Genomic DNA, 13,501 nt, shown 5'->3' with positions numbered 1-13,501 from the left:
TCAGCGCGACGGACCGTGGGAAGGCGGCGAGCGGCGCTCTGCAGAGGCCGGGAGGGCGCGCGCGGCACCACGACTCAGCAGAACCTGCCGCATCCATATAAAATTCAGCAGCGGTCAGGTGTATCCGCGAATTTCACGAAATTGGAGAGCGCGGTAATAATCGGCCCAGGCCATGGCAAACTCGTGCGCGAGAAGCCGCGGGCTGGCATCAGGCCTCCCTCCGGGGCTGCCCTGGAGCCGCGCTCCTGGCAGTCCAGTCCGCTCGCTCCTCCTGCGGGTCCCGGCCGGTGCTCGCTGCCTCTGGTGAGGGTCGGCAGTGGCCGTGCAGGGCAGCTTTTCGCAAGCGGCCAGAAATTCCCTGGGCCCTGTCAAAATTAATTTCGGCACGCGACTCCGGGACCAGAAGGGCTGCCCATTCCAAAAGTTTTGCAAGCAGGCTGAAGAAGTGAGAGGAAAAGGAAGGGACGGGTCACCAGCTTTAGCGCCAACCCGATTTATGGCTGTATTTAATCGAGGAGATTCTTGACTTAAACGGTTATTAAACAAAGAGGTTAGTTTGTGGCAGAGAAGCGCAGAGGTGGGGCGAGGGAATCAAAGCCAGCCGAGGGGCCTGAGCAGCGCCGAGCTCCCTGCAAGGAAACCAAAACGCGGCCCTCCGCAGAAGGCAGGTGCGGCTCAGCTCGCCTCGCCCTCGCCCCGGCCACGGCGCTCTGCAGGCCCAAGCCACAAAAGGTGTCAGGCCTGAAACAGACGCGAAGTCACCTCCCGGGAAGAGCCATCTATGAAAAATAAAGACAGGAGGCGAGGGGGGTCCGGAAGCTCATCCGATTTTAAAGTTCTTCGTATGAAGGGACGGGATGAGGATGCCCGGCACCGGGAGGGTTCCAGGCATTCACCTCGCACGGGCCGGCGCAGCCCCCGCGCTCCGGCCGGATCCCTCGGGCACGAGCCGGGCACCTGAGCGGAAGCGCGGCTGGGACACCGCGGGGGCGCCCGCGCCGCAGAAGCCCTTCCGCCCGAGGCCGCCGACTCGCCTTCAGCAGCCGCCGCCCGCGGCTCGGCATGCGTCTCCCGCTCCAGGACGAGTCCCGCGGCCTGGGCGGCCTGGGGGTGGGCAGGGTCCCGATCCCAGGAGGCTGTGGCCCCCTCCTGTCCCGAGGCGCGCCAGCCGAGGCGGGTTTCGGCGGACCGCGAAAGCAGCTCGACACGAGCGCGCGTCGGCTTGCTCGGCTGCGCTGCGCTGCGCGGGGAGCGGCGGCGCAGTTTCGGTCCCGACCATTTTACTGGGCGGCCACAGGGATCCTCCGAGCACAGGCCTCCTAGATTTAAACAAATAATGGCGGCGGGGAAAGTATTTGCGCCCCCGCCACGCCACGCCCCGCGCAGACACGGCCCAGACGCGCGCCGCTCGGGAAGGCGCCCGCTCCCCCGCAAACAAAGCCGCGAGGAGCCGCCGCGCGTGTACCGGCAGGTGCTCGGCCCTCTTCCTCCCGCCTCAGGAACGGCTTCTCGGCCCGGCTCGCGCCCTCCCTCGCCAGCGAGGGTCCCGCGACCCTCCCCGCCGGCCCGGCCCGGCCCGGCCCCGGCCCCGGCCCCCGGCCCACGCGCCTGCATCGGCATGCTTGGGCTGGCGGGGCGGCGGACCTCCTCGCAGGGGCTCCGGCGCGGCGCGCGGGCGAATCCGAGAGTGGTGGGATCCATTGCCTTTGTCTGACAAGTCATCCATCTCTCTGCCCGGCAGCAGGGGGAGGGCGAGCGCGAGGAGGGAGGGCGAGCGCGAGGAGGGAGGGCGGAGGGAGGCGGGAGGGGTGGAGGTGTGTGTATGTGTAGGGGGGAGCCGGGGTGCAATCTGGAGGGGGCTTTGCCGCTTTTAGAGAGGCACGCACTGGCGGCGGCGGCTCCATTCTCCGGGCAAAGCTCGTGGCAAGCACATCCCACCGTGTGCAAAAAGGGAGGGGGAGGGAAAAGTCTGGACCGACCGGGAGGAGCTGCCGGGCTGCCTTCGCCCTCCGCCCAGGGAACCGGAGCGGCCGAGGCAGCGGCTGCCGGGAGGGAGCGCCGTCCGATCGCGCCCGGACTCGCTGCGGCACTTCGAACGAGGCAACTTGGCTGAGCTGACCTGCGGCGCGGGAGCGGGAGCAGGAGCAGGAGCAGGAGCGGGCGCGGGCGCGGGGCGCGTCGCCTTGCCTCGCCGGGCTGGCCCGAGGGCCCCGCCATGCGTCGCACCTGCCCGCGCTCGGCCAGCCGCTCGCGGGGACTCTGAGCGGGCGCCGCGCCGAAGCGAAGGTCCCGCCGCTCGCCGGCCCAGGACGGCGCGGAGGGCAAGGAGCGCAGCCAGCCAGCCGGCCAGCCGGCCAGTGGCGCGGGCGGGCGGGCGGGCGGCGGGCGGGCGGCCAGGGCACTCGCCGCGGCCGCCAGCCTCACCCCGGTGCGCCGGGCGCTCTCCTGCGATTCTTCCGCCTGATTCTCCCCCAAGTGCTGAAGTTGACTCTTCGCGGCGACACGGCGGCTTCAGCCGACTTCTTCCCCTTCCTCTGCCTCCCCATGGATATGCACTGCAAGGCAGACCCCTTCTCCGCGATGCACCGTGAGTACCGGCCGCAGCCCTCGCCTCGCCTCGCCTCCTCCCCGCGCCGGCCTCTCGCCGCTCTGCCGCACCTGAGCGCTCTCTCGGCTCCCATCTCTCCACCGCGCACACCCGGCGGCCGGAAGGCAGCGGGAGGAAGGCCGGTCGCCCCTTTCGGCCTCGCCTCCCTCCCTCCCTCTGGCGGGGACCCTCCAGAGAGGTCCCTCCTGCACCCAACTCGTGGGACCTGGAGAGCCGCCGGCCGCCCGGTCTGCAGACGGGAGGGCGGGAGGGAGGGCACGGGAGGCCCGCGCCGCGCCGTTCTGGGCGCAGAGCCCTTCCCGACAGTCGGCCAAAGCTCGAAGTACTTCTGAGGAGTTCCTTCCTGTAAAATTAAGAGTTACGGATTCAGAGAGACAGGACAAACCCTGCGCGATAGAATATAAAGCTTTGGCTCCCTGGAGCGGGCTTGTCACCCGGTTTCTGAAAGGAGCAAAAATATCCTCCGACAGGAGCGCGATTCGTTATTGTTTGTTTGCTTTGCTTTGAAATAAGGATGGCGAGGATTGTTCGATTGTTACCTTTGCAGAAGGTGAGTGGGGGCAAATCTCTCGTGTGGATTTTCGCCACCCTGGCCTTCACGTGAAGCAGAGGATGCCCGGCCCGTTCCTTCGCCTCCCTCGCTCGGAAAGGGGAACCCCAGACCCTGCCTCGCGCGGGTGCTTCATCGCCCCCAATTTGCACGCGCACGCACGCACGCGAGAAAGCAGTACGGGGTTTGCACTCTTAAATAAAACTAGGGCGAACTCCAGAATCACCGGAATTATGCAATAGGAGAGTCAGGAAATGAATAATTAAGACAGCCGGTAACTTTTGACATATTTCCCCTGAACTTCAGACTTTCTTAAATTTGAAGAAGTATATGGCCTCCTTATAAAACAAAAATTACACTTAATCTTGAAAATTTCACTTAATTAATCTGTTAGGACTTAAGCATACTTCCGGATAAAATAATATGGCCACAATTTACATTCGTTTGGAAATGTGTTATTTTCAAGCAGTTTCCCATGGATTTAAAAACGGGGGGGGGGGTGTATGCATAGGTTTCATGTCTCTCACAGGCCCTTAGCAAAAAAAGAAAGAAAGAGAGAAAAAGAAAAAGGAAAGCAAAGGAAAGCAAAGGAAAGCAAAGGAAAGCAAAGGAAGAAGAACGAACGAACGAACGAAAGAAAGCCTGACATGGTTCCAGCTGTAATGTAATTTAAACGTGTTTTAACAAACACAGTTCCAGATTACATAGCTGGGTAACCATTTAAAAATCAAGATAAGGCTTCTTTCTTTTCCACGAATATTTCCGAGCCGGCGCATTCCGCCTTCTTCAGCCGCCTCGTAACGTAAGGCCGGCCTCCTCGACAACCTGCGCCGCGTACAAAGGAAGCGAGAACAGAAACAAATACGGGATCTAAACCGCAACGAAGTGACTTCCAACTTGGAATGGGGTCGTTAGGAAGACGCAGGTGCAATAATTTGAATTATTAATTCTTTAATCTTTTCTGCATCTGTTGCCTTTTAATACTCTGTAATGCGAGTTATCAAAGGTGCTCTGAATTATTCAGGAATGAGGTGCTGGAGAAAATGCCTGCTTGTAACTTTAGAGGCAACATCTGCAAAAGGTGACCCAGACCAGGAAGAAAACAAGCAGATCCGCGGCGACGCAGGGCGGCATTCGGCGCCTCCCTCGCGGAGACGGGAGCGGGCCAGCCGCGCTTCTTCCCGGCCGCTCGCCCGCCGCGGCGCGGGCGCCTGCCTCCCCGGTCGCCCTTGCGCCGAAGCGGGCACGACGTCCGCCCGAGACGCCCGGCGCCGAGCAGCCTCCCTCGTGGCGGGGCTGCCGGAAGAGGCGAAAAACTCTATCTGCGAGCAGGGCCGGGATCGATCGCAGGGCACGGCGAGTTTGCCCGAAGTTCAGAGCCAATAAGTCAGTGTCACCGCGTGCGGAAGGGCTGCGGAGCCGCCGCGCCAAAGCACAAGCGGGTCATTTTTCAGCCAGCCGCGGAACCGGCGCAAGACCTCCTTCCTTCTCCCGCCCGAGCGCAGCAGGGCCGGCCCGCCGCGAGCCGGGGGTTCTCTCGGGAGACGCAGTCCCCCGGGACCGCATGACGGCCCGCCCGGCCCGGCCGAGCACGGAAGGGGCTCCAGCAGCCCCTGCTGCGGCAGCCGAGGCCGCCTGCGACGCGCGCGTTCGGCTTGGCGGGCGGCGGGCCGGGCCGGGCCGAGCCGCGAGAGCGGGGCCGGCAGCCCCGTCCGGTGGAGCGGCGGAGCGAAGGAGGCGAGACCGGCACCCGCGTGTCGGGGCCGGACAACAAGGACCGTGAAGGGCTCTGCAGAGCCTGGATTCAAACCCTCTCCTGAAGTTCCGGCCTCTCCTTCCCTTTTGCAAAATCAGAAACGAGCGACATTTTAATAATATTATTAAAATAGATTTAGCCGCATTTCAAAAGCTACTAATTGTGAAGGTTGTCTGGAGAGGCGAGGCGAGGCGAGGGGGATTTTCGCGATGCGGGAAACGGGCTCCTTAAAACCAGCCAAGGGACACGCGCAAGTGCTGCAGCTCCTTTCCCCGAAAATTATTCCGCACGATGAGCGGGGGGGGGGGGGCGTGCGGTTCCAGTCTGGCAGACACCGCGGAAAGGAAGGGGGTGCAGGACGCCAGGAAAGGCCGAGCCCGTCCTTTATTGTGTGCGGGAGAACCGCGGCCGGTGGCGCGATGCGACATGGCAGGGCCGCGCCGCGTGAGGGGAGGGGAGGGAGGGGGGGCGGCCGCGGCAGCCGAGCGGTCCCGCGGAGAAGCAGGGCTGCGCCTGTGCGATAGGACAGGGGCGAGCCCCCCGCACGGGGGCCCGGGAGAGGTAGCTCGGAACGAGGGGCGGCAGGGGGGCTCTCTCCGGCCCTTCCGCCCGGAGCCTCCGCGGGCGCAACCTCAGGCAGCGGCCCGGAGCGCCCGCTCGCCCGGCCGGGGCCCCGCGGGAGGAGTCCGTCCCCGCGGCCCACCCCGCCCGCCCTGCGGCCCCCAGGCGCCCGCCCGCCCGCGGGTCGCGCGGCCTGACCGCCCCGACTAACGTCGCCTTTCTCCCTGCCGCGTGCGTGGGCTTGTGCTTTTCTTCTCTCTCCCCAGCAGGGCACGGGGGCGTCAACCAGCTCGGGGGGGGTGTTTGTGAACGGCAGGCCCCTGCCTGATGTGGTGAGGCAAAGGATCGTGGAGCTGGCGCACCAGGGCGTGCGGCCCTGCGACATCTCCCGGCAGCTGCGGGTCAGCCACGGCTGCGTCAGCAAGATCCTCGGCAGGTGAGCCTGGGGAGGGCGAGGGCAGGCCGGGCCCTCTGCCCCGCCGAGACGCCGGCGGCCGCCCGCTGCGCAGCCCCGGCCCGGCGGGGGCTCGGAGAGGCCAGGCTCCGCGGCGCACCGACCCACCCGCCTGCTTTGCTTTGTTTTGTCTGGAACTATCTCAAAACAGGGACCTGCTGTGGGTTCGGAAAGAGGGGGACAAGCCAAACAAGCAGAGAAACAAACCGGGTGCAAGCCAATGTGCTGCGAGACCAGCCTGCGCGTCTCCCCTCCCCGCCTCCCAGCTAAGCCAGGCCGGGCCCTACTTTCTCTCCACGCCCAGGTCAGCAGGGACCAGCAGGCCGGCAGCTGCCTTCTGCCGAGGAGATGGGCCACCGCCGGCCTGCGGCAGAACTCAGCGCAGACGGGAGCGGGGAGACGAGGCGGCCAGCCCCGGTGCATGCGGTGGAGGGGCTGGGGGAGGGCACGGGGGCCGGCGGCCGCACCAGCCAACAGCCAAACCCCACTCGCCCCTCTTCGCAGAGCCCCCGGGACTTGGTGCACGGAGGAGGGCACGTAGCAAAGGCAGGCGCCCGCTTGTGCGGTTCCAGCAGGGAAGGGGGCCCGGGATCGGGCGCGGGGAGAGCCCCTGTCGTCCGCGGATGCTCCTCCCGCCCGTCGCTCCCCAGGGCTGAGCGTGGGAGTCCACTTACGCCCTCGGTCGGCCGCATGGGCAGCCGGGTGGGGGGCGGAGAGGAGGGGCCAGTCCGACCCAGGCCTGCCTGCGGTAGTCCTCCCCGCCTCTCCTGGCGGAACTAGGAGCGAAGCCCGATGCGAGGAAGAGGCCCGAGCACGTCCCCGAGAGGCCCGCCGACCCTTCGGGCACTCCGGGGGTCGACACCCCACGCGAGCGTCTCCACCTCCCCGGGTGAAGGGGCCAAATCACGTCCAAACCTTTCGGCGCGTGTTCGGGGCCGGGCGGGAGGGGGGAGCTCAGTCTTGCCCAGGCCTGGGGGCGCAGCTGAACCTCACTTTGCATTGGCAGGTACTACGAGACGGGGAGCATCAAGCCCGGAGTGATAGGAGGGTCCAAGCCGAAAGTGGCCACCCCCAAAGTAGTGGATAAAATCGCCGAATACAAGCGGCAGAACCCGACCATGTTCGCCTGGGAGATCCGGGACCGGCTGCTGGCCGAAGGCATCTGCGACAACGACACGGTGCCCAGCGTCTCCTCCATCAACCGGTAAGCCTTGGCAAGCGCGCCCCGCCCCGGGTCGCCTCTGCGGCCGGCCGCTCCGGCTCCAGCTCCGGCTCCGTCCGCCCGCGAAGCCCGCGCGAGGGGCGCGCAGAGCCCGGCTCGCCCGCCCCTCGCCCGCCCGAGGCCTCCCCTTCTCTCCCCGCGCTTTCTCGGGCGGAAGCGGCGGCTCGGCGCTGCCTGCTGGAGCGGCCCGCCCATGCCGTCCCGGCCCCAGGCCCTCCAGCGCCCCCCCTCGGGGCTCGCTGTGCCAGGCTTGCTAGGAACCGGGCTCGGGAGCCCACGAGGAAGGCAGCCTGGCTCCGCCCGGCCCCGGGCTAACTCCTGGGCGCCGCTAGCGTCGTCGGGCCGCCCGTGGGCGAGGAGACAAGCCCGCCCGTTTCCCTGCCGCCCTGGGAACGGTTAAAGCGCCTCCGGTCAGACGCCCCTCTGTCCCAAGGCGAGCAGCGCCGCGCACCGCCGAGCCATTGAAACGCCCGGTGGCGGTTTGTCCTAAACAGCCAGCCTTGACTCGCGCCCCGCGCCCCGCCGCCCTTCCCTCGCCTCCGGGCGATGCAGCTTCCTCCTGGAGGAAGACGGAGAGTCCACACCTGAGCGAGCCCCTCAGGCCCCGGAGCAGCTTGTGCGAAAGCCCTCGCCTGGGGTCAAGGGTTGCAAAGAGGGGGTGCCTGTGCATGGGATGGCTTACTTGCAAGGAGGCGGTTTTAGATTCGGAGCTGTCTAGACTTGAGGAAGACGAAAGGCTTAGGGAGCCTGCGCCGCCCCTTCCCTGCTTTCCCATCTGCCCAAGTTTCTGGATGCAGGAGGTCCAAATGTCTAGAAATGCATAACAGGCCGCGGCAGTGCTGCTTTCTCCAGCGATGGCTCCCAGGGGGTGCGGTGCTTCTGCCTATTTATCTAACCAGATGCGCGCGGCTGTGCGCGCACACGCGCACACAACAACGATTTCATAGATGGGATGCATGTGTTGACACAACCCTGCGTTAGAGCCACCCGGATGGCAATGCAGATCTGTGCCGTTCGCACACCGACGCGCCGAGAAGCACAAATGTGGGCGGAAGCAGAGACCCCCCCCCTCCGCCCCACGGGCTATCCCGGGTGCTGATGCGGGAAGGGAGCGAGGCCGTGGCGTGACGTGCGGACTGTGTCGGGCGGGCATAGAATTAGCTGCGCTCCGCGATGGAAGCCGGCAGCGAACTGAGACGTGTAACACAAGCACATATGAACCTGAGATGCCACTATCTGCAAACTGGCTAACGCAAGCCACTTCTGCAGATTTAAAGATTTAGCCGTTTTCAGAGCTGCCGGTCCTTGGGCTGCCTGCAGGGAACAAAACCTCGGCAGGTGAAACGCCTCCCGTGCAGCCTTGTGGAATCAGCCAGCTGCGAAGCAAGCGCGTTTTGCGCCCCAAGCAGCAAGTGCCAAAGTGCAAGGTAATAGAGGACGAGGGCCCACAGAGGCGCCTGCGGGGCGTGGGGGGCAGAGCAGGCGGCAGTCCCCCCCCCCCACCGCTGCTTGCCTAAATACTTCATTGTGCCGCCTTCCGTCTTCAAGAAGCACTTTGCAAACAATGCTTTTGTTAATCCGTTTGGCTCCCGGGGAAAATTTTTCCAAATTCTAACAGCTAGAAGGCATTTTTCCAACCTGCATCTTGTGTCAATTGTACATAATATTTTTGGAAATGATATGGAATTATCCCAGCTCATCTCCAAACAGCAGGTAAAATTAGCAAGGAGAATGTACCTTGCTAAAAATGACTCCCCTCCCCTGCATCTCTTTGTAATATCCTGCTAGACTATCCTAGAAAATTATCCCTGTGTGTACCATCTGTATTAAACCGGTTATTAAGTTATGAATAGAGTAACATAATACTGATCGGCTAATTAGATGCACTCCTAAAAAAATACCCAGATTCTGCGGTCTTGGTTAGGTACTGCAATAATATCAGATCAACATGTGGGCTCCTACGGAGGCAGCTGTGGAAGGGGAGCTCCGGAGGGGAGGCATCCGTGCCCCAAAAGTGCAAGCAGAGAGTTTTATTTCAGAAGGAACAGGCTGTTCTTTCGCTGGCATAGAAAAGCTGTTGTTGGCAGCTCAAGATGACACCATCAGGCACTCATCCTGGGGGGCGTGCGGGGGGGGGTCATTGTCTTTGGGAAAGCGGCAGGTGATCCCCATGACCAGCGAGACTGATGCCCCGATCTGCCCTTGCCAGGAGCCCATTCAGGGGCATAGCAAGTTCCGTTCCGTCAGGCAGGCAGCCCCACCGCGGAGCTGAAGGTTGCTGCCCTTTTTATCAACGCATGTGGTCTTCTGCCGTGGCCAGTTTTATGGATCAGGGCGCCGCGTTTCGCCCACTGGTGGCTGCGTCAAGAGGAAAGCTCTGTGCTCTCTGGCTTGTTACTAGTTTTGTTGCTGTTGTTGTTCAGTTGCTCTTTGTGACCCCATGGACAACCTTCCAGGTTTTCCTGCCCTCCACCATCCCCCGGAGTCCACCCAAGCCCACTCCCACCACCCCAGTGGCCCCATCCAGCCACCTCAGTCTCTGCCGTCCCTTTCTCCTTTCGGTGTCAGTCGTTCCCAGCATCAGGGTCTTCTCCAGTGAGTTGTTCCTTCTCATTAGGTGGCCAAAGTACTTGAGCTTCAGCTTCAGGATCTGTCCTAAAGAGCAGTCAGGGTTGATCTCCTTTGTTACTAGTTTACTCTCAATTATTGACAAGATGGCAGTTCGGCAGAGTAGGAAGGCCCTTCCATGGGCAACTGACACAGCCAGCATTAGAGGCCTGGGATCCTTGCATGTGTATAGGCCCCGGCTGTCAGCCTGAGAATCGGGTACCCCTGGGGTGCACTGGGTCCCCCTTCACTGGGGAGACCTTGATTTGTCTGCCTGTTGCACAATCTACCCAGATATGGAGTTCAGCGGGTTAACATAATAGATAATCCTAGATAGATAAATAGATAAATAACATGAGCAGCGCTTATAGATAAATAGATAAATAACACCAGCAGCGCTTTGTCACTAACAGAGACGACACTCTTGGCCAGTGGTCTGAAGAAATTGTATAAACATTATCCTGAATAGATATTAACCCTCTCAAAACTCAACTTTAGGGAAGATGGCCTTTTCATTCTGGTAATAATTAAAAACTAACTTGGTACAAATTGTTAAAATGCCACAGTCTCTCTTTCTCCCTCTCCCCCTCTTTCCTTCCCCTCCTTGCTTTCATTTGTCTGGGAATTGTTTCCTGGAATCTGAGGCATGTAAGAAATGATTCTGTTTAGAGCAATGACTGAAAAAAGTGAGGAACCCTGTTGAGAATACACAACGAAGTCATTAGACACCCCCAAAACCCTGATGCTTCTTCCTCAGAATACAGTTTTCTTCCATTAGGTTCTGAGCCAAGAGAGGAAAGAGGAAAACGAAGGTTAGGTTAGGCTTAAAATCCAAGTCAAGGTGGTCCGCTGGTGCTGACAAATATTGCGAGGGTTGCACGGATTATCTTGTGCCTGGGATGCATCTGACAATCATGCCCCATCGCTCTTCTCATTGTGCGACTGTTCCCTGCAAATTCAGGTTTCCCCTCCTATGAACCGATTTGTTGTGCGATGCGCCCATCGCCTCTGGAAGAGGAGGACTTTCCTCTCGTATTTTAAAGTAGCATTAAATTTGCAGGCCCCACACCGGGGGATGAGCTCTCAGTGGCACGTTTCAGGCCCAGTGACTTGAAACTATGAAAGTGCGAGGTGACTAGGGAAAGCAGAGAATTGCCGCGTCTTTCATGGAGGAGCCCATGAGGCCTCGGTCCTTAGACTGCAGCTTCCTGGTTGCTGGCAGTGAGTGCAGTTAAGAGCAGCTAGAACTGGATTTTTTCTCTCTTCCCTTTCAAAGGTCTGGGCAATCAAACCTTGTATAGCAAAATGCTTATCTTTCCAAGTTTGGAAGCACTGTAAATAATCACAAATTAATGTTAAGATTACTTTAACCCTCTGTTTTAATAGAGGGAATATTTAGAGGTTCAGCTTTACATTGTACAGCAAAAATGACTTTGTCTTCCTTTGGCTCACCCCTCCACCTTCTCTTCTATCTCACTCCCACACAAATCGGAGATCGCTCAGGTTGCTTTCTGCACGGCATTGCTGTTTGCCTACATTATACTTTTACTGCAGATCAGTGCTAAAAACCTCTGGAGAGGTGTTCTGTTTTTCTGTGCGCACACCTCTTTTTCTGCTTTCTTGTAACTCTTGAAAGGGGTGAAATATAAATTTTAAGACAAACAAATAAGTTCCTGTGGAAGCTCTGTCAGTCAAAATCTGGCTGTTTTGCTTGGAAGAATAGTGAGGCACCTTGGTATCGATTATCCTAATATCTGAATGGGAGTGTTTAGAAAACATGGATATCTCAGGTTGGAAAGTAGCTACTGTTAAAAGCTTTCTCATCCAACCTTTTTAGCCATCAGAGAGACTGATGACCTAGACATGTAACTGAAGATGTGGCTTTCACATGGTCCTTCACTATACCTGAAGAGGGATCAGTTGTTTGAAATGGGCCACTGCCCGTGAACAAGTAGCAAACCAGTGCCTGGAGCTGAATCGATAAGTAAACCAGGTTTGGGTGGATAACAGTGAGAGAAGGCAGATCGCAGCGCATGCTTATACAGGCAGCATGACATCCATCAGCAAAATAGGTGAACAGAAAGTCCAAGATGGACCGCGTTTCTATAGACCGGGAACAAGGTGATGGAAAGGGCGGCCACCGTCAGCATTTTAGGCGGGCGGCACTTCCTCGTTCCCACCACTTCTTTCTGGGATTTCAGCACTGCCAGAGCGGGCTGGCTGGTTTCCGGCTGCTGTCGGTCCTGCAAGTTGATTTCAGCTGGGCTCCCTTCCACATCGGTTCATGAGGCTCCGTCGTGGGACCCGTGTGGAATCCCCACACCACCTCCTGCTGCCCCATTTACCTTTGGTCTGGCAGTGCCCAGCCATTTTCAAGGCTGGACAATAATCTGGGCCAGCCCTCCCAGTAGGAAGAGAAAGGTTGCTCTGTGGGCAGCTGACTTGAGGCGTCCTGTGAAGAACCTCTCCCTCTGGCGCGGTAACAGGCCGGGCGGCGGAGGGATGCCCGTGGCGCTCGCTCCCTCGGCAGAGCCAGAGTGAAATCGGGGTAGAGCTGGAGTGCTGCTACCACCACGTGGCCTGAATGGCAGGCTGCGCAAAGCCATGGCTCCTCCGCTGCCAGCAGCGGACCGCTCTGCTCAGCCCTGGTGTCCGCGGGCCCACCGTCTTTCAAGCCCCCTCCTCTGCCCGGACTTGTAGCGGCAGCTTCACCCGTAGCAAGTCGGCAGGAATGATGCCGCGGCACGGAGAGGCCACTGGCCGCCTTTTGCGGGTCGCACCACTGTGAACGGCGCAGGAGCAGGGCCGCGCCATTTTCCGGAGCCTGGGCCGCTAGCAACGGCCCAGTGTGCTCTGGATCCACGCGGGTCTGATGCACCAGGGCCAGCGGCTTTTGTTGGAAGTGGATTGGGCCCACTTGGGTCGCTCCGCATACGGCCCGAGGGCAGGGTCTCCGGCTGTAAACAGGGTGGGTCGCCCCGTTCATTTCACTGCCGCACTGCGCATGTTTCTGAGGTGGGAGGCAACATTCCCTTGGGATAATGTGAAAGAAAACAAGACGGTTTATAAAATATACCGTGGCAGCAACTTTGAAAGGGAAACGACATGTCGGACAAGCATGCCAGTTTTGAGCACTGCTGTGTTGTGCTGCCCCTTGGCGCCTTTATTCCAGTACATGAGGAAAGAGCTGCTTCTCCTGCCAGGGCGGTGCCAGAAGCGAACCCAGGGGCTGGCCGGCCACTCTGGGCTGCTCTAAAGCCGCAGCTCAAGGGCAGCCAGGCCCCGCAGGCAGTGCTGCCCCCAGGCAGGGTGGGCTGCCAGCATCGCAGTTCAGGCCGCGTGGGACGTGGCTCATGGGTGCAGAGAAGGCCGTCTTCGTTCTGGTGTGCGTCTGTTTGGAGGCAGGCCCTGCAGCATTCAGGGAGATGTCCTCCTAGGCTAACAGATGGCTGTGAGTTCAGTCCTACAGGTAGCAGCCGGGGCGCTCCGTCGGATGAGCCAGGCAGGGCAGGAAGAGCAGTGGCAACATTTCCCCCTCCCGGTCCTTCTTCTGGGCCCACTTAGCTGCCCTCCCCCCCAGCCACCCCCGGCCTACCTCCAGCTCGATGGAGGGAACGGGAACAGAGGCCTGTGGCTCCGCAGATCCTCCCAGTCCCTGCCCACCCTTATGCCCCCGTTTCTCCCAACCCGGCTCTCTTCCACAGTTGCGCTTTCTCCATGGGTGGGAGGGCACATCCCTGCTT

General features: G+C 60.6%; 1 protein-coding gene across 1 annotated transcript in view; it reads left to right on the top strand.

The window, feature by feature from the left end:
* Positions 1-2,544: 2,544 nt before the first annotated feature.
* The window catches only part of PAX2 (paired box 2), a 109,668-nt gene continuing 98,711 nt past the window's right edge, over positions 2,545-13,501 (top strand). The window contains 4 exon segments of the mRNA XM_044420186.1: positions 2,545-2,587; positions 5,742-5,767; positions 5,769-5,911; positions 6,936-7,133. Of these exon segments, the coding sequence (XP_044276121.1) occupies positions 2,545-2,587; positions 5,742-5,767; positions 5,769-5,911; positions 6,936-7,133 (410 nt within the window).

The sequence above is a fragment of the Varanus komodoensis genome, unplaced genomic scaffold, assembly GCF_004798865.1.
Source record: "Varanus komodoensis strain SLA01 unplaced genomic scaffold, ASM479886v1 scaffold11, whole genome shotgun sequence".
Taxonomy (NCBI): domain Eukaryota; kingdom Metazoa; phylum Chordata; class Lepidosauria; order Squamata; family Varanidae; genus Varanus; species Varanus komodoensis.
Note: the sequence above shows the minus strand (reverse complement) of the source record. Positions and strands in the feature narration are given on the sequence as shown.